General features: G+C 36.2%; 1 protein-coding gene across 1 annotated transcript in view; it reads left to right on the forward strand.

Moving 5' to 3' along the window:
- Positions 1-24,018, forward strand: part of CSMD3 (CUB and Sushi multiple domains 3) — a 1,491,512-nt gene that overhangs the window by 1,140,057 nt on the left and 327,437 nt on the right. The window contains exons 29-31 of the mRNA XM_010863441.1: positions 4,153-4,291; positions 6,924-7,111; positions 21,038-21,232. Of these exons, the coding sequence (XP_010861743.1) occupies positions 4,153-4,291; positions 6,924-7,111; positions 21,038-21,232 (522 nt within the window). The remainder of the gene's footprint in view (positions 1-4,152; positions 4,292-6,923; positions 7,112-21,037; positions 21,233-24,018) is intronic.

The raw sequence follows: 24,018 nt of genomic DNA on the forward strand, positions 1-24,018 counted from the left end.
AGGAGAAGGGGACGACAGAGGATGAGATGGCTGGATGGCATCACCAACTCGATGGATATGAGTCTGAGTAAACTCCGTGAGTTGGTGATGGACAGGGAGGCCTGGCGTGCTGCGATTCATGGGGTCACAAAAAGTCAGACACGACTGAGCGACTGAACTGACTGAACTGAATGGGAAGAATGTAATAGAGTGTAAATTAGAGATGATTATGGAAGTAATTCAGGAAAATTACCAAAATTATAAGATGAAGTGAAAGAGGTGCTTGCCAATAAAACTGAGGTCTGTACAAAGACATCACAAAAAAAACAAAAAACAATGAAATTCCAAAAGGAGAGTGAGTTTAAGGTGAAAGTCAACAGTTAAGGATGATTACAGATATGAAGAGAAAGATAAAGACAGAAATTGCATCTTTATTGTCAGTACCAAAGTCATCTGAGGATGAGCTAAGGAGGGTTTGTGTCGGAGGCAAGGGGTCTAAGAGAAATAGCAATGGCTGGAGAGAGAATGAGAAGTGGGGAGGAACAAATAAAGACATCGAGAATCCCTAAGGAATTAAAAGATTATTGTCTCTCTATAATTTAAAATGAAAAAATTCTATGCCTGACATAAGTTTTCTCAGGATAAATACTTTGGTGCTTTTCTTTGAAAAATAAGAAACCATATTTTTTTTTTTCCAATGTGACATTCTTTGCTAATTATGTTAGTCTGCCTATAGGTACATATAGTACATATGTGATGAAAGAGAATGAGATTAGACTCTTTTTCAGAAGGCTTAGTTGTAAAATAAAAATAAATAAATTCAAAATAATTAAGGAGATAATTTTATTAAAATGAATTATTATAGAATTTTACCATTGTAGTATATAGCAATAACAAATCACTAAGTAATATACCAAGAACTAACAGAGTGTTGTAGGTCTATTGTAATTCAAAAACAATCAAAGTCGTAGAAAAAGTGATCAGATTTGTGGTTACCAGAGTCAGGGAGTTGGGGAAAGCTACTTGTATGAAGATGGTTAAAAACACAGGATATTTAGCTATCCAGTTAATAAGTCCTAGTGATATAATGTATAATATGATATGAAACACAACTGTATCTTATATGAATATGTAACAATTGTTAGAGTAAATCTTAAGAGTTCTAATCACAAGAATTTTAATTTTTTCTTTAATTTTTTATCTCTATGATAAGACAGATGTTTACTCAATTCATTGTGGTGATCATTTGCAAGCTAAAAAGGGTTATTACAGGATGGGGGCAGGAACAGACTACTGTGATAGGAAAACATGTGAAAGTAACATCTTCAAGCATCTGAGAAATTAGGAAAAAGGGATTTTGCTCTTATAGAAAAGAGTACACAAGGTGAAAAAAGAGCAAGGTGTGGGAAGTGAGTTGAAAGGGTGGCCCAGAATGTTGTTCTCTGGGTCCAGCCTGTCCTTAGGTTGTGTGCCGGCTCAAGGCTGAGGGAGAACCAGAGTCCAAGAACCTAGAGAAAGGAGAGAAAATTGAGCAAAGTTTGGTTGTATGCAGTTTATTGTGATTGATCTGTGAGTACAAGCAATTCAACTAATCATTTGAGTCAAAGAAAGGGAGTTTACAAGGTCTTTGCCTGGTTTTGTCACAGAAAACTGAGAGGTGTTATTTAGGAGGTTTTATCTAAGATAAGTGAACCTTATATAGTTAGATGGTAAGGAGAGGATATTCACTGTGAACCCATATAACCAAACACAGAAGGATAAAGGAATTTCTTAACCGTTAGGTAAAATTCAACATTTTCAGCTGGAAAAAAAAAAAAAAAAAAGTGAAAGGAAATAGGTTAGAGGGAGCTTTGTTTTATTTTTAGGATGAAAGAGATTTGAGTACCTGTGGACAAGAAGGAAGAAGCCAGAGAATAAAGGAGATGAACGAACATAATTCTCAAAAAGAGAAACTGTATGACCAAATGTAGGGTGTTATCCTGGATTAACAGGAGGGACTCATTACCCTCTGATGGTAGAGAAAAATACTCAGGGAGCATTAAAGTTTGAAGAGGGAGATCTAGAGAAAGCTGAGATAGTCTGTTTAATCATTTGATATGATATCACAAAAACATACAGGTGATAGGGTAAATAAATTAAGGCTAAGCAAATAAATATTCTAGGCAGAGTAGGTCATCTGTTGTTACAGTGACACTGAGGGCAAGGTTGCAGAAGGTCATAGGGAAGTGAAATAGCAGGCACCCATTATTTAGATGCTTCAATTCAGTTCGGTTCAGTTGCTCAGTCATGTCCAACTCTGTGACCCCATGAATTGCAGCACGCCAGGCCTCCCTGTCCATCACCAACTTCTGGAGTTCACCCAAACTCATGTCCATCGAGTCAGTGATGCCATCCAGCCATGTCATCCTCTGTCGTCCCCTTCTCCTCCTGCCCCCAATCCCTCCCAGCATCAGAGTCTTTTCCAATGAATCAACTCTTCTCATGAGGTGGCCAAAGTACTGGAGTTTCAGCTTTAGCACCAGTCCTTCCAAAGAATACCCAGGGCTGATCTCCTTTAGGATGGACTGGTTGGATCTCCTTGCAGTCCAAGGGACTCTCAAGAGTCTTCTCCAACACCACAATTCAAAAGCATCAATTCTTCGGCGCTCAGCCTTCTTCACAGTCCAACTCTCACATCCATACATGACCACAGGAAAAACCATAGCCTTGACTAGATGAACCTTTGTTGGCAAAGTAATGTCTCTGCTTTTGAATATGCTATCTAGGTTGGTCATAACTTTCTTTCCAAAGAGTAAGCGTCTTTTAATTTCATGGCTTCAATCACCATCTGCAGTGATTTTAGATGATAAAGATTACCAAATTCTAATAATATTACATATCTGGGCTCAGGCAAAGAACAAAAATCTGAAATGTTGCCAGAATCAAAATTCTCCTTTGAAAACCAGTTTTGTGCTGTCAAAAGAATCCAGTATAACTTATAACTCAATGATAAAATTTACCTGTGAAAAACTGTTACTTCAAAGCTGAGATACGAGAATGATGATATATGTGCACGAGACATCATATGGCACCACAAGAACCCCAGTCTCCATCTCAGTCACTCTCTCAGGTGCTCACGTGTTTTTTTACCTCCACACTGTCTCACTCCACCACCAGGACCCTCCATACGTCAATTGCTCTAAGTTTCCTAAGCTGCCAACTTTAAATATTATTTTCTTATCAACCTGTGTTTAACAGGCTCTAACAATAATCCCTTAAAGAATCTATTCTCTGAATTTCTCTGACAGTTTTTTGGACCTCTCCACTGAAGTGTTACAGAAACCTTTGTCAGGCCATTATAATAACTGTGGTAACTGTCCATTTTCGTTAACAGGTCAGGAAACTAGAATTTAAGAATGTCCTAACATTCAGTTTGTTCTGTGCTGTGCTTAGTCACTCAGACGTGTCTCTTTGTGATCCCCTGGACTCTAGCCCGTCAGGCTCCTCTCTTCATCCAGGCTCTCTAGGCAAGGATACTGGAATGGGTTGTTATGCCCTCACTCAGTGGATCTTCCTGACCCAGGGATCAAACACAGGTCTCCTGCATTGCAGGCAGATTCTTTACCAGCTAAGCTACCAGGGAAGTCCTAACATTCAGTTTAGGAGTGTTTTATTATAAAGTTATATTGGTTCTCAGTTATCCATTTTCACATGTTAACTATTATCAAAGCCTCTTCTTCCATAAATAAAGGTATCAGGGAACATTTGAAAATGAACCAAATACTTCATATTCTATTATCCCACATATTACTAGAGATTTTGCTTTGCTTTGTTTCTATCTTTTTTTCTCGGTAACCTTCAGAGTTTTTCTTAGTAATTATGAGGAAATCATTTTTACTCCTCTTAATGTGTTTCTTTTATAAGAATCAAAATAGTAATAGCAAGGGAGAGAAGTATAAATGTAACTTTTTCTTGTCTTTTAAATCCAATAAAGGAGCTAAATTCTCTCTATGCATGTATTTAGTATTTTAATGGTCTTTCTTGAAAAATCATGCAGTATTTAAGCATCCAGTACTATAAAAAATTGAGTTTGTACAAAAACCTCTAAACTTTTTTAGATATGTGTTTTCTAAATACTGATAGATAATTTTATTAATCACTTAAGGGATTTTGTTTGTTTGTTTTAAATTAAAGCACCCTGTGGAGGCAATTTAACAGGATCTTCAGGATTTATTCTTTCGCCAAACTTCCCTCATCCATATCCCCATAGTAGGGACTGTGACTGGACCATCACCGTCAATGCAGACTATGTTATCTCCTTGGCATTTATCAGGTGGGTTCCTATCCCTTTCCACAGCTTAAAAATTGTTTTGTTTATTTTGCATTAGCATTTGCACTAGGAAATATTTATTTTTACATGACATTTTACTTTTTTTTTTTTTTTACCAATTTCAATACTAATATTTTGCAATAAACAATTTAAATATAATAGCATAGATTCCAATGTAGTTCTGCAGGCTAATGAGTGTGCATCACTCACCAGTTTCCGGTATAGAGGAAACATGTTAAAGGTTGAATAGTTTATTGATTTTCATGAAACATTATCTCTTCATAACCTTTCCTCTCTCCCTGAACTTACCATCATTGCTTCAAAAGATTCTATGTTTCCTAAACTTAAAGATTAAAAGGTCAGCATTTTGAGGAATGTTTTCTCCCATATGCGCACCATCAAAAATGTCTTTGAAGTATCTGTGCAGCACCATTATTGGGCTTGGGAAGATATATATGTACCATGTACCATTCTTTCTGGTGGTGTCATTAAGTCAACTGTCAAGAATTTGATGGGTAATCTTCATGTAATTTCTCAGCAGAATTTGTCTTCTGATGGAACTTTACATGAGGTGTTCAAAATTTACATTCGTTGTTTAGCAGTATCAGTTGAAAAGTTAGCTTTTGGTTAGTTAGTACTGTTAGTACTGACAGTAGAGGATGCAGCTTCTTGTGTGGAAAAGAAATTACTGAGTTTAAGCCCCAGCTCTGTTGCTATCATTTGTGTTACCTTGGGTAAGTTACTATCTGAATGAGTAATATCATATGATTTTATAATAATATTATTTGAGCCTCTGATTCCTCACATGAAGTAACAGCTGTATCACAAAACCAGGCCTAATTCTTTTCCTTAAGATTTCAATGGGAATGTTAGGTATCAGCAACTTAAAGAGTTTCTGCCTAGAAATGTTCCTGATCTTAGTGTCCAAGACTAAAGTCTGCTGGCTCTTGTAACACAGCTCTTCCTTCTGCTAGCATATCACAGCTGCTTGGTTTTTATGTAAATTTTTAAGCTGAACATTTTTTCTAATATATGAAAGTGAAAGTCACTCAGTCATGTCTGACTCTTTGCGGCCCCATGGACTATATGGTCCGTGGAATTCTCCAGGCCAGAATATTCGCGTGAGTAGTGTTTCCCTTCTCCAGGGGATCTTCCCAACCCAGGAATCAAACCCAGGTCTTCCGCAATTCTGGCAGATTCTTTACCAGCTGAGACACAAAGGAAACCAATATATGAAACCTAGATTAAAAAAAAAAAAAAAAAAAAAAAACTCTAGAAAAAAGATAATTCAAATTCATGAAAAATTTCAAAAGTATAAATATATGGAATTTTTACTTCTATAATTTGTAGTAGTACATTGATAATGGTAACAACAAAGCAACACTTGATGGCAATGTTGGTTATATGCCAAGACCCAGTTATAAGACAATTTTCTGAAGTAAATACTGTTATTCTCATTTTTACAGTAGAGGAAATGGCAGTACAAACATTAAAAATGTCAGGATGCATGATACAAGGTTTAATTTACTTTAAAATTATTTTAGTTAATAACTGAATTGTAGAAGGTTGTATTACATGAAGTGTGTGCGCAGAAGTTGATTTACTGTTGTATCATTGATTATGTGACCTAAGAGAGAGTACTGACATATCACGATCTCATTGGGAAAATGGAAATGATAGTCTCTTCCTTATACCACAGGATTATTGACAAAAAACAAGTTAATATTTATGAAACTATTTGTAAAAGATAGAGTGTACTATCTTCCCAGGTTTTTAGGAAAATAATCATTATATTTATGGCTTCAGTTTTCTAAGTATGTGGGTTCTATAATCATTATGGGACGATTCTCATACTTTGAAGGTTGTTAAGGCAAGTTTATTATGCAAGTTTGAAACATTTAAACATTGATTTGAATAGTTTATGTGCTAAAATGTCTTTATTTGCACACTGTTTACTTTTGGTGAAGAGTGTATTGGCTCAATTTGCCTACATTAAGTTCTAAAAGAAGAAAATATATTTACTTTCAAGGAAAAGAATACCTAGTACAATACGCAATGCTTTGAGTAATTTAAATGCAGATTTTATCTTTCCAAATTTTGTTTGAATCTGGTATGTAGAGTTCAGTTTTAAAACAAGAATGCTCTTAAATTTTGAAGTTCAAGGCAAATAGATTCATGGACAAAACAAAAAGCGATGCAAAATATCTGGTGAAAAATTTTAAAATACAGTTAATGTCTTACACATTTTACTGATATAAAGTAACTTAAGGATATGTAGCTAACAAGGACACAAGCATCTTGAACCTAAACTCTGACTGCAAATCCTGTATCAATTATCAGCTTAAAAATTGTTAGCCTTACAATCATTTGTATTCCCTGTAGACCTAATGCCAACTTAAAAATACTTGAAAATATCAAGATGTCTTCTTTCTTTTTCCAGTGCTGATTTTATATGCATATTCAGTGTGCTGTTGCCAGAGGAATTTTTAAATTGACTTATTTTGACAGAATCTGTTATTTTTAAATATAATGATTGAATTAATATATAATTTATGGGACTATTATGATTAAAACCTTTGTAATAACCATTCCACTTTTTTCTTCCTTCCTTCCTTTCTTTTTTCTTTTCTTTTAGTTTTAGCATAGAACCAAACTATGATTTCCTCTATATATATGATGGGCCAGACAGTAATAGTCCCTTGATTGGAAGTTTTCAAGACAGCAAATTACCGGAGAGGATAGAAAGCAGCTCAAATAACATGCATTTGGCTTTTCGGAGTGATGGATCTGTTAGTTACACTGGATTTCATTTAGAGTATAAAGGTAAATGTGAACATTTGATTTTAGCATCATGATTTACATTGTAAATATTTTATATAAGAGAATAATGTCATATTGGCCATTGTCAGCGGTTAGTTATATGTGCAGTTCTTAAAGCATACTACCTGCAATTCATCTCACAAAAGAGCACTCACTGTAGACTTTTCCTATGAGCGAGAAGGAAATTAGCATTTCCTAATTACTACCAAAGGAAATGTATCACACAAACAAATAAGCCATTAGGATACTGCAGAAGTTGGCTGAGACCACAAAATATTTCTTAAAAAACAAAGTCATTTTTGGAAGCTGAAGTTTCACTTGAATATTGAATATTCAGAGACTACTCTCAGAGATAAAAATATTCAAAAGTATACGATTCACAAAATATTTTGACAATTATGACTCAGAAAATATCTGAAAATATTTAAATAGGTCAACATTAAGAATAGGGTGAATATAATATGCTCTAAATCAAATCCCTTACGATTATACAGTGGAAGGGAGAAACATATTCAAGAGATTGGATCTGATAGACAGAGTGCCTGAAGAATTATGGACCTAAGTTAATGACATTGTACAGGAGACAGGGATCAAGACCATCCCTAAGAAAAAGAAATGCAAAAAACCAAAATGGTTGTCTGATGAGGCCTTACAAATAGCTGTGAAAGGAGAAAAGGAAAGATATCTTTCAAATCAAGATAACATAAGATAAGATATCTTATATTATATAATGGGCATATGCCCATTTGAATACAGAGTTCCAAAGAATAACAAGGAGAGATAAGAAATTCTTCCTCAGTGATCAATGCAAAGAAATAGAGGAAAACAATAGAATGGGAAAGACTAGAGATCACTTCAAGAAAATTAGAGATACCAAGGGAAAATTTCATGCAAAGATGGGCACAATACAGGACAGGAATGGTATGGACCTAACAGAAGCAGAAAATATTAAGAAGAGGTGGCAAGAATACACAGAAGAACTATTAAAAAAAAAAAATCTTCATGACCCAGATAATCACAATGCTGTGATCACTCACTTAGAGCCAGACATCCTGGAATGTGAAGTCAAGTGGACCTTAGGAAGCATCTCTACGAACAAAGCTAGTAGAGGTGATGGAATTCCAGCTGAGCTATTTCCAATCTTAAAAGATGATGCTGTGTAAGTGCTGCACTCAATATGCCAGCAAATTTGGAAAACTCAGCACTGGACACTGGACTGGAAAAGGTCACTTTCATTCCAATCCCAAAGAAAGGCAATGAGAAAGAATGCTCAAACTACTGCACAACTGTACTCATGTCACATGCTAGTAAAGTAATGCTCAAAATTCTCCAAGCCAGGCTTCAACAGTGCATGAACTGTGAACTTCCAGATGTTTGAAGTGGATTTAGAAGAAGCAGAGGAACAACAGATCAAAGTGCCAACATGTGTTGGATCACTGAAAAAGCAAGAGAGTTCCAGAAAAAACATCTACTTCTGTTTTGTCGACTATGCCTAAGCCTTTGTCTGTGTGGATCACAATAAACTGTGAAAAATTCTGAAAGACATGGGAATACCAGACCACCTGACCTGCCTCTTGAGAAATCTGTATGCAGGTCAGGAAGCAACAGTTAGAATTGGACATGGAACAACAAACTGGTTCCAAATCGGGAAAGGAGTACGTCAAGGCTGTAAATTGTCACCATGCTTGTTTAACTTATATGCAGAGTACATCATGAGAAACTCTGGGCTGGAGAAAGCACATGCAGGAATCAAGATTGCCGGGAGAAATATCAATAGCCTCAGATATGCAGATGACACCACCCTTATGGCAGAAAGTGAAGAACAGAAGAGCCTCTTGATGAAAGTGAAAGAGGAGAGTGAAAAAGTTGGTTTAAAACTCAACATTCAGAACACTAAGATCATGGCATCTCGTCCCATCACTTCATAGCAAATAGATGGGAAAACAGTGGAAACCGTGACAGACTTTATTTGGGGGGCTCCAAAATCACTGCAGATGGTGACTGCAGCCATGAAATTAAAAGACATTTGCTCCTTGGAGGGAAAGTTATGACCAACCTAGACAGCATATTAAAAATCAGAGATATTCCTTTGCCAACAAAGTTCCATACAGTCAAAGGTACAGTCTTTCCAGCAGCCATGCATGGATGTGAGAGTCGGACTTCAAAGAAAGCTGAGCGGCAAAGAATTGGTGATTTTGAACTGTGGTGATGGAAAAGACCCTTGTGAGTCCCTTGGACTGCAAGGAGATCCAACCAGTTCATCCTAAAGGAAATCAGTCCTGAATATTCATTGGAAAGACTAATGCTGAAGCTGAAACTCCAATTCTTTGGTCACCTGATGCAAAGACCTGACTCATTTGAAAAGAGCCTGATGCTGGGAAAGATTGAAGGTGGGAGAAAAAGGGGACAACAGAGGATGAAATGGTTGGATGGCATCACCGACTCTATGGACATGAGTTTGAGTAAGCTACGGGAGTTAGTGATAGGCAGGGAGGCCTGGCATGCTGCAGTCCATGGGGTTGCAGAGTCAGACACGACTGAGTGACTGAACTAAACTGAATATGACATGGTAATGAATATAATATTTTAGAACATTTCTGTCTGTATTTAAATGAATTAATATTAAGATATATACTGATATTTCTTGGGCCTTCCCAGGTGGCACTAGTGGTAAAGAAACCCCCTGAAAATGCAGGAGATGTAAGAGAGTCGGGTTTGATCCCAGGGTCAGGAAGGGCACAGCAACCCACTCTAGTATTCTTGCATGGAGAATCCCATGAAGAAAGAAGCCTGGTAGGCTAAGGTCCATCAGGTTGCAAAGAGTCAGACATGACTGAAGGGACTTAGCATGTACACATATGGATATTTATAAATATAAGTTTTCTATTCAATGTGTATAAGGACAAATTAGATCTTAGTTGTTTAAAGTTAAATTTTATTTTAAAAAAATTGATTCTACAAAGGATATTGATAAAGGGGTTATTTGAGTTATGTAAATGCATACTTTGAATTTATTACTTACTGCTTTAATTTTATTTTTTTCCCCACTATAGAATATTTTAAGTAGGTAAAAGTTATACAGAATAGTAAAACAAACTTCAAAGTATTTCTATCCAATTTGACAGACTTTTAACATGGTGTTATATTTGCTTCAAATCTTGTTATTCTTGTTTTAAGAAATATTCAATTGAAACTTCTGAATTTGCACTGGGAAGAGAGGTGTGTGTTTTTTGTTGTTGTTGTTGTTGTTGTTTCTTTTAAGGGCTATCAAAAGAAGTCAAGCTGAAACCCTGCCTTAAATACATTTTCAGCTAGAGACAAAAGAAAATGTTGGGAGTAGTGGTTTGGGACTTCAAAGGAGAAAAAGGCAATCCACATTGATGGAAAAGTAAATGTTTGATAAATAAATGTTTGCTGGGCTGTACAGAGACAAGGAGATAAAGAGTGGATTCTGCTCTCTAGACCCTGCTGAGTTTCCACTGCTGCAACCTAGCCTATAGTCATTGCAGATATCTTTGGTCATCAGTCAGTCAGTTCAGTCACTCAGTCGTGTCCAAAAATTTGTGACTTCATGGACTACAGCCATGGACTATGCCAGGCTTCCTGTCCATCACCAACTCCCAGAGCTTACTCAGACTCATGTCCATCGAGTAGGTGATGCCATCCAATAATCTCATCCTCTGTCATCTCCTTCTCCTCCTGCCTTCAATCTTTCCCAGCATCAGGGTCTTTTCCAAGGAGTCAGTTCTTTGCATCAGGTGGCCAAAGTTTTGGAGTTTCAGCTTCAGCATCAGTCCTTCCAATGAATATTCAGGACTAATTTCCTTTAGGATTGACTGGTTTGATCTCCTTGCAGTTGTGGGGACTCTCAAGAGTCTTCTCCAACACCACAGTTCAAAACATCAGTTCTTTGGTGCTCAGCTTTGTTTATGGTCCAGCTCTTATATCCATACATGACTACTGGAAAAGCCATAGCTTTGACTAGATGGACCTTAGTTGGCAAAGTAATGTTTCTGATTTTTAACGTGCTGTCTAGGCTGGTCATAACTTTTGATTTGAGGAGCAAGCGTCTTTTAATTTCATGGCTGCAGTCACCATGTGCAGTGATTTTGGAGCCAAAAAAAAACACAAAGTTTCTTACTGTTTCCATTGTTTCTCTATCTATTTGCCATGAAGTGATGGGACTGGATGCCACGATCTTAAGTTTTTTGGTTGAGTTTGATGCCAGCTTTTTCACTCTCCTCTTTCACTTTCATTAAGAGCCTCTCTTCTTTGCTTTCTGCCATAAGGGCCCATCTTTGGTCAGAAGTGTATTCTATTTTAGGTACATGCCCTTTAGCTCAATTCTTAGGTAGCTAAGTGGGAGGTAAAAAGACTGCTTCTGTTTGTTAAAAATAATCACCCAAAATCAATATGTATCCCAAAGAGGCATATTTTGAGGTGGTAAATTTTGGTCTGTGAGTCTCTCATCTTACAGAGCAAAGTAAGAAAATGGCCTTGTCAGTGGAAGAATATATGAGCTATTTGGTACCAAACAGTAGGTGATTCTCTGGTGGCTCAGAAGAATTTCAGATTCTTTACCATGCGAGGAGCAATGAGGGAGACCTGGGTTTAAGCCCTGGGTTGAGAAGATCCTTTGGAGAAGATCTCCTGGAGAAGGGAATGGCTAGCTACCCACTCCAGTATTCTTGCCTGGAGAATTCGGTGGATAGATGAGCCTAGTGAGCTATAGTTTATAGGGTCACTCGTGACTGAAGTGATTAATGCTTTCACTTTCAGTAAGAATTTAGGATGACCAGCTATTTATTAGGGTTGTATGAAAATGTTAGCTGCTCCAAACCAGAGGATCATGGGCAAGCTTACACCTTGTGACTATGGGTTAGGAAACATTGATATTCTAGAGAATTGAGCTTGAGCAATGTGCCAAACTCTCCCACTGGAAGAGTCTCCCCATGCCATACACAAGAACCCAACTAACTGGCTATCTGCACAAATCATGAGTAGTCAAGATTATTTTCAGACACTCCTATTCCCTTTATGACCGTATCCTCCTAATTATTAATTCAATGCTTATCTTTTTCATGTATGTATGCTTGTACATATATTTATATTTTCCATCATGTACATTTCCTTCATTCTATTTTCATAAAACATATTTTCATCATGTATACATTCTTATGAAAATTGTTTTTCCCTCTACATTATTTCTGAGATATACCAATGATAAGAGACATGTGGACTTAGTTCATTAATTTCTTTATGATATTCTATCATATGACTATCACAAGTAATTTGTAAATTTTTCTGATAGATACTTAGGTTAAGTTTTCTGTTAGGAATCATGATGATATATCCATCCTTTTGAATACTTTGTTGAATATATCTATTAGATTCTAAAATATCTGTATATCTAAGAGTGGTAATACTAGATCAAAGGATATAAACCTCTTGAATCTAACTACATATCCCCTAATTACTCCCAGAAGAGGCTATACCAATTTATATTCTCAACAGCACAGAAAGCATTTCAGAACCTCCACATTTTCTGAGTTATAACTGATAAAAACATTATACTAAATTTAGGTGTTTGTATGACATAATGATTTAATAAAGATATGTATTTCAAAATGATTACTATATTAAGTCTATATAGCATCATCACCACTGCATATAGTTACAATTATTTTTTTCTTGTAATGAGAACTTGTTAAGATATATTCCCTTAGCAACTTTCAAATATAGAATACATATATTCTTAAGTATTGTCACCATGCTGTATATTACATCCCTAGAGCATACTTGCCTGGAAAATCCCATGGACGGAGGAGCCTGGTAGGCTGCAGTCCATAGCGTTGCTAAGAGTCGGACACGACTGAGCGACTTCTTTCTCACTTTTCACTTTCATACATTGGAGAAGGAAATGGCAACCCACTCCAGTGTTCTTGCCTGGAGAATCCCAGGGACGGGGGAGCCTGGTGTGCTGCCGTCTATGGGGTCTCACAGAGTCGGACACGACTGAAGTGACTTAGCAGCACCAGTAGCAGCAGCAGAGCATACTTATCTTATAACCGGAAGTTTGTACATTTCAGGGAGAAAAAAATTTTCCTCTGTTCTTATAGATTCTTCTAGCTGATCTAAGAATTAAATTGGTATGAGACAGATTAACAAGAGAAAATCAAACAAGTTTAATAATGTGTATACTTGGGAGAGACTTATGAAAACTGAAAACCTTTTCCTGAGAACTAATTATCTTCATGCAAGTTTTCAAATGTATAGACATAAAAATGTTCACAGTGCTCTCCTGCATTTTCTGTTGCTGTATTTTTTTTATTGCAATTGCTTGGTATTTTTGTTAATATTACTTTCACATAATTTACTTATTCCCCATTTTCTCTAGATTGGCTTTTATTTTTATAATTAAAAAACAAATCACATATTAATTTTCATATTTTTCTCCTCTTCTATTATGAGCTTCTGAGGGCTGTGTATTTTCCTCAAAGCACCACTGTAGCTGCTTTGCAAATGTTGGGATACGTAGAGTTTTATTATTTTACAATTTTAATTTGTTCTAATTGTACTGCCTTTTGATTTTTTCTATACTTAAGAGCTATTTACAAGTGCTTACAAGTCTTACAATAAATTTAAGTCTATACTTAATTATGAATTTCAAGCTTACTAGTACTGTGGTCAAATGTGTATGATTCCAGTTCTTGGTGTGTCTAAAGATTTGTTTTATGACCTCTATATGGTTAGTTTATGGGTGCAGTTTTTTTTTAATATATATACTCATTAAATTAAGTTCTCTATGTATCTTTATTGAATATGTATGTCCTTTGCCATTTAAAAAAACTGCTTGGTCTAGCAATTATTAAAATAGTTGGGGAAATCTATTATAATTTTTTTAATTAATTAATTTTTCTTTTTTTTTCTTAAAATGGTGATTTTTTTTTTTTTTTTGCTATGTTATAGGAACCCATTTTTGGGTACATATATACATATTTTTAATCTTATTTTGAGCTTTCTATTCCTTTTGCTTTTTCTCTTGTACTGGCACAAATTTCTCCTTTTATCAAAGTCATATAATTACTTGATATTTTATTGTTCATTTATTTCCTTATTTATTTACTATGCACACTCCCATTTATGCCCCTCAATCCCTGTGCTGTGCTTAGTCGCTCAGTCACGTCTGACTCTTTGCATCCACATGGACTGTAGCCCAGCAGTGTCCTCTGTCCATGGGATTTTCCAGGAAGAATACTGGAGTAGGTTGCCATGCCCTTCTCCAGAGGATCTTCCCAAGCCAGGGATTGAACCGTGTGATCGAACCCATTGCAGGCAGATTTTTTACCATCTGTGTCACCAGGGAAGCCTAAGAATACTAGAGTGGGTAACCTATCCCTTCTCCAGGGAAACTTCCTGACCCAGGAATAGAACCAGGGTCTCCTGAATTCTAGGTGGATTCTTTACCAGCTGAGCTACGTGGGAAGCCTCACTCAATCGCTACACATACACCAGAAAAACAAACTTCTTTAGAGCAAGAACTCTATTTACCGCTATACAATGAACTTATTAGAATAATGCCTACATACATAGTAATTGTTTGATAATTACTTAGCTGATTTTGAGTTGCTTAAAGAGGTGTTTTATATTTTAAATCAAGATATGATTAGAATAATAACATACTGAAATCTAAGGAAACTTAGAGACACATTCATGTCCTGTATTTTACAAATGAGAACTTGGCTTTTTAGGAATATCTGCTAGGTGATAGCTTTATAAACAAGACTCAGTTAAAAAGAGATAGAGAACTGTAAGCAAGTCAGTAAAGCTAGGTTCTATTGTGAGTTTGTATTTAACAAAGCATTTCCAGAGATCCATAGGATAACAGATAAAGGAAGAATGCCACAAATACTACAATACTCAGGGCTCCTGCTGCTGCTGCTAAGTCTCTTCAGTCGTGTCCGACTCTGTGTGAGCCCATAGATGGCAGCCCACCAGGCTCCCCCGTCCGTGGGATTCTCCAGGCAAGAACATTGGAGTGGGTTGCCATTTCCTTCTCCAATGCATGAAAGTGAAAAGTGAAAGTGAAGCGCAGATGATACTAATTTGTTACAGCATTCTTTCAAATGGAAACTGGACTTGACTTCACAATCCTTTCTCTCCTAATATCCATGTAGTCATTATTAAATCCATGTCATTTAGCACTTGAGATAAAATCTACTCACCATATCTTAAACTAAATGTATTGCCCTTCCTATTTCCCATCTTGGTCAATTTCTGTGTCCCATTATTTCTGAGAAGCTACAATTTATGCCACCACAGGAAAAAGCCCACTGATGCATTTTTTAAAAGGACAATGTTAATTACCTATTATGTACTTTACTCCAAGTACAGTTATTAGTTCTTTCAATACAGTATCTCTTTCTTTCCCATTAGCAAAAACACTTCTAAATGCAACAAAATGTTAACTAACAGCATTATCGGGTAGGTATTACTATACCTATTTTCAAATGATGAAATTGAGAATCAGATTGTTAAAGTGAATTGCAAATGATGGCATAAATTATCACTACCAATAAGAGTAAAGGAAGATAAAAATGTGAGTACAGGCAGAGAAATACATAAGCATTCCATGAACTACAGTCCATCCTGTACCCTGCAACTACTGCCTACCATCCTTGGTCACTACACCAGTTCCCATTTACACACAATTCCTTGAGGTCTTATTTTTATACTCCAGATGGTATTTCTTTACAATGTTATTGCTAAGTTTATGGTATTCCCGAAATCCAACCTAATTAACTTTCTGGACTGGCTCTCAAAACTCTCAACCCTCCCCATAGAATTTCATCCCCCACTTTAGGGTCTCCAGGATCTGTCTTTTCTTATCAGTCACCCTACCTTCTATTTTTATTTAAAAAAAAAAAAAAAACAGTTGGCTCTTTAATTGCCTGGTTCTTTAAAGCTCATAAAGTGGTCTTGTTGTTTATTTCTGCCATAGCCAAGCAAACATGTCAAAATTTTCAAGATAAAATGTACACCTGCAAAAGAAATTGACATATAACTGGAGGTCCTGGATAGTAAAAACTATTTGTTTTTCATTTGTAATCATGTTATATACTTTATTTTAAGCATGTTGATTTCTATTAGCTCTGAAAAAGTAAAGTTTTTAAGTCCCAACTCCAAATACTGATATTTATAGGTCTTTATTTAAAAAGCTATAAGTTCAGCACCTACTTCTATAGAGCTTACACCAGAGTATAGTTGCTATTGCTTGTGTTCATACTGATCTCTTCATTTCCCTCTTGAAGATAGACACTGAACCTTATTTTTGTTTATTTGCAAATACATAGGAATTCTGCAAACAAAGCATTTGAATGGTGAACAAATGCTATAGTCAAACATCGCAAATACACAGCCTGCTAATAATAGAGATTCTGAAAGGAATACTAATTTTATTTACAAAAAGCAAATGCTATATGGCAAAAACCACCACAATATTGTAAAGTAATTAGCCTCCAATTAAAATTTTTTAAAAATCAAATGGTAGATATGCTCTAGCGTTGTAGACAATAGTTGCTGCGGCTGCTGCTAAGTCGCTTCAGTCGTGTCCGACTCTGTGCGACCCCATAGACACCAGCCCACCAGGCTCCCCCGTCCCTGGGATTCTCCAGGCAAGAACACTGGAGTGGATTGCCATTTCCTTCTTCAATGCATGAAAGTGAAAAGTGAAAGTGAAGTCGCTCAGTCATGTCCGACTCCCAGCGACCCCATGGACTGCAGCCTACCAGGCTCCTCCGTCCATGGGATTTTCCAGGCAAGAGTACTGGAGTGGGGTGCCATTGCCTTCTCCGTAGACAATAGTAAACTGAAATAAATAGATATTTGAAGGTAAGGGGAGATGTTTTATTAACTTGAAATCAATGTCCCCAAAAAGTTTAAATCAACCTAGTCTCCAGTAGTCTTCCCTGAAGAATCCCCATGGACAGAGGAGCCTAGAAGGCTGCAGTTCTTGGAGTGGCAAAGAGTCGGACACGACTGAATGACTATGCACAGATAAATTAATGTAATTTCAATAAGATACAATATTAAATGTATACTTGATAAACATTTTAGCTTAATGCTATCTTTTGCATTGTTTTGTATTAAGGTTATTTTTAATTATGTTAATAAATATATTTTAAATATTTAATAGGTGTAACTCATAGGAGGGATGATTATATTCTTTAAACAAAATATTTACATGAAGAAGAGAGTATAGATACAGTTTTGTGCTTCTGAAGGGGACCTCCTGGCAGCTGCTGTTTTATCTGATAGGTACCAAAAATCTACAGTGAAAGATTTATGAATGGTTGTTTATATATGGGATAAGTTAGCCACCTGCTTCAAGAACCTTCAAATATAGTCAATTACTTTCTGAATTAATATATCAATTTAAGATAATACATATCTTTTCATAGAGCAACCTATTACATTTCAGCTTTACTTTCAGGTATTTTGCAGCAATTATTTAATTTCCAATTGTTTAATCAACAGTATTTTCCAAAATAAAAGAGATACATCTGTGGTTTATATTTAATTTCCATAGTGTGAACTATGGGTCTTCCAAAAGAAAGAGATCCTTTTGGGAATTACTGTGATCTGAGGGGACTACAATGCATACACAGCTTGAAGGGAATTTAGCTCTTAGTTTCTGAGTTCATGCTAGCAGGTATATTCCCAATGGCACTATTCTGGAAATAAAAAGCAGCTGAATATTATATACTCTGATGACATCTCAAAAATAAAAATAATATATAACTTATTATCTACAAAACAACACTATTCTTAATAATCGTCCTTTCATGAGTATATACCCGTATGTGGGAATAAACTTTGAAGTTTGTTAAAGACTAACCTTTAACAACAAAAATATTATGGTTCTTATTAGCCCAGGAAAAAAATGTATTTATAAACAAGTCATTAAGTATTAATTGAACAAACATTATTTAGTTATTGTCGTGCCTGATGCAAAGCATGATAAAAACTTTATAATGATATAGATATTGTGCTTATTATAATTTAATCTATATGTCTTCCTTAATAAAATGAAAACAAAAGCATAATAAAGCTTTAATTTTTCCTGTTGACTCTTCTTAAGGACACATACTTCAACTTTGTAATGTCAAAATTTTTCATTAAAATAAGCATTTACAATGCTTTAATTTCACCTGGAAATAATTCTGAAACAAATTTTTTGTAAGAGTGAAAAAATAGTCCATTGTTAAGATACAGGCTCTATTGCTTACAATCACATCTGTCTTCCAGAACACTGCTTCTAACATGCTTTACTTAGAGAATATAAGGCAAGGGACTCTTACCTGGGATCTATTCAGTAGGCAAGTTGCTATTATTCATAAAAGTGAATTATTCATACAAATAAATTATTTTATTAAATTAATTATTCATTAAAATACTATCAATTTGCTTCACATTTTTGTTTCCAAAATTGAAATCATTTTTCCATCTGTTTCCTGGACCTATATGTAAGGATTCTCCACATGTTCTCAAAATTTCCAGATGCAATTGCTATGGCAAACACGGAAATAAACAAGTGCAGTATTATTCATAGAAAGCTATTCACTAAGAATTTAAAGCAATATGTAAACATAATAAAGAGATAAGTGAATCCTCTCAAAATGAGCCTAGCAATATAAAATTGTTGCAGAGGCAGTATTTTTATCAACCATTTTTCCCTTTACTCAAAAAGTAGGTTTGCATTATAGATTCACTAATACGTCACTGAAAATTTGGGGAAAACTTTAAAGAAGGAAAAAGCTAACTTTTCAAAAGATGAATGTTAGGCAGTTAGACATGTCAAAGAGATTAATCCTTCTAAATAGTAATTTCAATCCTTTCTTTTCCCTCAAGGGATTTAGTTCAATTTCATGAAGAACATAAATGGTAGATTGCTGTTACACCTAAAAATTACATTGCATTTTCTGCTTATTTAAGGACAAGATTAATGTTTTTCTCTGAAAAATTAAACAAACTCACCTCTGTACTACTAAAGCCTCTTTCTTAGTGACCAAAGAATCTACTGGTTCTTTTCCTTCTGTTATATGGGATACAAATTTCTTACACTGTGTGTGTGTACATACATGTACATACCTTTGAAAGATCAAATTATTTAGTTTTGGTTGATGCTCAGAAATCAGGTTTATCTGACTTACAAGCTCCAGTATAACTTCTCCCCTTCATGTCTCTCATCCCCCTTTCACCTAGTCTGCACATTAACCCTCGCAACCACAAGTGTTTACTTAATGTAATTATTTTCTTGATAGACTGTAAAAGCCATGAAGGTTAGAATATTTTTTTATCACCATGGCTGTATTTCAGTGTTACTTGGATAATGGGCTCTTAAGTAGTTTCTGGAAAGAAGGAAGGAAGAAAAGGAAGTGGGAATTTTTCATTTGGTATTCTATTAAAATCATTTAAATGTGTCTTTCCACCATTTCCTCTTTAGTTGAATTCAGAGAAATCTTGTGAAGTATGTTTCCTAAATCATAAATTTCTTGTAATTTCCTGTAAGTGTTGAAGCACTTTGAACTCTGCAGACTTTAGCAAATGGAATAAAAATAATTTTTCTGTTAAAATTAATCAGATTTTGATTAATTTATTATGATAATATAATTACTATAATAGCCAAACACCAAGATATTCTTGACTTAAATTACAAAGATTCTATGACTCATATCCAAAGATATACCCATCTCCTGAATTCCCACTAACATAAGATAAATTCTAATGTAGCAAATCACATTTGTTATCTTGAATTTGTGACAGCCCTTCAATGGCACCCCACTCCAGTACTCTTGCCTGGAAAATCCCATGGACGGAGGAGCCTGGTGGGCTGCAGTCCATGGGTCGCTGAGGGTCGGACACGACTGAGCGACTTCACTCTCACTTTTCACTTTCATGCATTGGAGAAGGAAATGGCAACCCACTCCAGTGTTCTTGCCTGGAGAATCCCAGGGACGGGGGAGCCTGGTGGGCTGCTGTCTATGCGGTCGCACAGACTCACACACAACTGAAGTGATTTAGCAGTTACATTGTACATCTCTATTTATCTGCAATGATAATAAAATGTAAATATTCACGTGTTACCCAGATCTGGTATAACAAAAGTATTCTACCACTTATTTGCCAAAATGGATGAACTAATATATTTCTCCCATATTTTCAAAATATTCTGTCAGTCTCTTTAAACAGTTCTTTGTTGTGAATGGAATTTACTTTTTAATTTGCGTTTTACTATTACTTTTGAAAGTTCCTGGCTTTGATATAGACTGTGTCCAATAAGATCATGGTTTGGATATTATAAAGATTTTGCTATTATTTTTAATGGGCAGACCTCTGACAGATATGTGCGGAATGAGTAGAGGAGGTAAGTTAAGAGAAATGGCTTCAGGGTGGAGACATAGGATCTTTTACTTTCCTCCTACTGATTAACTGAAATTAGCATAGGCAGTAGTACTATATCTAAGTTCAGTCACATGAAATGGAGTGTACTTTATTTGGGGGAAGATCATTTAAATAATGAAATATTAAATAAACAAGTTCTTCTTTTCCAAAATAATTCATTTAAAATACTTATGCATGGTTGATAACACATAATTATAATAAACTCTGAAACCCTGTTTGACTATATATATTAGATACTAATTTTAACGAGAAGACCAACGAAGAATTTTATCTTTTTTTAACCAATATAAATCAACAAAACATCAGATATGGTTGAGGGCTACTTTGTACTTTTAGCTCTTAAGCAGAGGCAGAAAGCGTTTTGGTGCTTTCTGTCTATTTAGAGGCAGAGATGAAGATATACTGATAGCTTCCTAGAATGTGCTATTTTAAAATAATTCATGTTATATCAACATTACTTTACAGCAAAACTCCGAGAGTCCTGCTTTGATCCAGGCAATATAATGAATGGCACCAGACTGGGAATGGATTATAAATTAGGGTCAACAGTAACCTATTACTGTGATGCTGGTTACATTCTTCAAGGATATTCAACACTCACCTGTATCATGGGAGATGATGGAAGACCTGGATGGAATAGAGTTTTACCAAGTTGTCATGGTAAGAAACTACCTTTTGGCTGAGTTTTTATAATTAGAAAGAATCAATTAAAGCTACTTCTGTTTTTTTAACAAATCAACCATTTAACACATGATCTACAAGTGTGGTGTAGGCAATGCAGATTTTATCGAGGACTTTTTAACTGGTTTCTGTAAATAAATGATTTTGGAAAAGTGCTTATATTCCCACGTGTCTCTAAAGCAATGTGCATGTTATAGTGGGCCAGCTCTCTGAGAGCAGGGATATTTTGTTCATTTTTTTTATCTTAAGAATTTAAAGGAGTTCCTAAAACTTCAGGTTCTCAGGAAATATTGACTGAGTAATGAGGAAGAAACACATTGAAACTGTTATTTCAACAAAAGTAGATAAATGCAATACCTAGAATATTATCAATGATCAGTGATAGATCTGAACCAAGCATGTGGAGATACATACATTTCTCCTAAGAACTAAGTTGTTTAAAAGGAGTGACCAAGTTAGAGCTACTGAGGCAGCTCCAAAAGCACAAGGAAGACCCAAGTGTGCAAAAAGATGGAGAAATAACTAAAATTAGTTTCAGTAACATAATATCAGATGAAAGTTGTCAGATCTGCTACAGCTATAGTTAGTACAAGACCAGTGCATCAAATTCAGAATGCTGAAGGATCTGACAATGATCATGCCAAGAAAATATCATATATCTTAGAAAAAGTCTTAGGGAAAAATATATTCAAAAAGAGACTAAATATTTTTAAGATTAAGAGAGTTAACAGAGGCACCTGAAACAGAAACATCATCCTCATTTGGGGATAGGGAATTTGCTAAGCAGTTAACCACAGTAAATAAGCAGCTCTTTCTAATGATTTTGAAGAGATGATCTACTGGACAAACGAAGGGAAACTGTAGGAGTCCCCAATTAACAATGAAATAAGTTTTAATGATCATGGTTCAGAAATTCATGAGTACATATTTCTGGATAAGTAGCTGGAGAAATTTATAAAATAAAGTGTATTTACTACTGTGATTTCAGTGGAACAAGAAAAACCAGCAACTCTGATCTGTTGATTAAAAGTTTGGATTTTTGGTGTCTAATGCACATGGTTGTTTTTCTTAGAAATTTAATGTATTCACCTATGAGAATTATATATATATATATATATATTGGAGAAGGCAGTGGCACCCCACTCCAGTACTCTTGCCTGGAAAATCCCATGGGCCAAGGAGCCTGGTAGGCTGCAGTCCATGGGTCACTGAGGGTCAGACACGACTGAGCGACTTCACTTTCACTTTTCACTTTCATGCATTGGAGAAGGAAATGGCAACCCACTCCAGTGTTCTTGCCTGGAGAATCCCAGGGACAGAGGAGCCTGGTGGGCTGCCGTCTCTGGGGTCACACACAGTCGGACACGACTGAAGTGACGCAGCAACATATATATATATGATTTCTAACTACCACAAGTCATTTAACCTCTCTAAGCTTGTTCTTTTCATACCGTTCATGGGGTTCTCAAGGCAAGAATACTGAAGTGCTTTGCCATTCCCTTCTCTAGTGGACCACATTCTGTCAGACCTCTCCATCATGACCCGCCCATCTTGGGTTGTCCCACGGGCATGGCTTAGTTTCATTGAGTTAGATAAGGCTGTGGTCCTAGTGTGATTAGATTGACTAGTTTTCTGTGAGGATGGTTTCACTGTGTTTGCCCTCTGATGCCCTCTTGCAACACCTACCATCTTACTTGGGTTTCTCTTACCTCGGGTGTGGGGTATCTCTTCTATTTTGCCAACAAAGGTCCATCTAGTCAAGGCTATGGTTTTTCCCGTGGTCATGTATGGATGTGAGAGTTGGACTATAAAGAAAGCTGAGCGCTGAAGAATTGATGCTTTTGAACTGTGGTGTTGGAGAAGACTCTTGAGAGTCTCTTGGACTGCAATGAGATCAAACCAGTCAATCCTAAAGGAAATCGGTCCTGAATAATCATTGGAAGACTGATGCTGAAGCTGAAACTCCAATATTCTGGCCACCTGATGCGAAGAACTGACTCCTTGGAAAAGACCCTGATGCTGGGAAAGATTGAAGGCAGGAGGAGAAGGGGACAAAAGAGGATGAGATGGTTGGGTGGCATCACCGACTTGATTGACATGAGTTTGAGCAAGCTCTGGAAGTTGGTGAAGGACAGGGAATCCTGGTGTGCTGCAGTCCATGTGGTCACAAAGATTCAGAAATAACTGACCTGACTGAACTGACTTGAGGTAATAATTTCATCTATTACAAGATCAGGTCAGATCAGATCAGTCAGTCAGTCGTGTCCGACTCTTTGCGACCCCATGAATCGCAGCACACCAGGCCTGTCGTCCCCTTCTCCTCTTGCCCCCAATCCTTCCCAGCATCAGAGTCTTTTCCAATGAGTCAATTCTTCGCATGAGGTGGCCAAAGTACTGGAGTTTCAGCTTTAGCATCATTCCTTCCAAAGAAATCCCAGGGCTGATCTCCTTCAGAATGGACTGGTTGGATCTCCTTGCAGTCCAAGGGGCTCTCAAGAGTCTTCTCCAACATCACAGTTCAAAAGCATCAATTCTTCGGTGCTCAGCCTTCTTCACAGTCCAGCTCTCACATCCATACATGACCACAGGGAAAACCATAGCCTTAACTAGACAGACCTTTGTTGGCAAAGTAATGTCTCTGCTTTTGAATATGCTATCTAGGTTGGTCATAACTTTCTTTCCAAAGAGTAAGCATCTTTTAATTTCATGGCTGCAATCACCATCTGCAGTGATTTTGGAGCCCCCAAAAATAAAGACTGACACTG

The sequence above is a fragment of the Bison bison genome, unplaced genomic scaffold (genome assembly GCF_000754665.1).
Source record: "Bison bison bison isolate TAMUID 2011002044 unplaced genomic scaffold, Bison_UMD1.0 scf7180017864491, whole genome shotgun sequence".
NCBI classification, from domain to species: domain Eukaryota; kingdom Metazoa; phylum Chordata; class Mammalia; order Artiodactyla; family Bovidae; genus Bison; species Bison bison.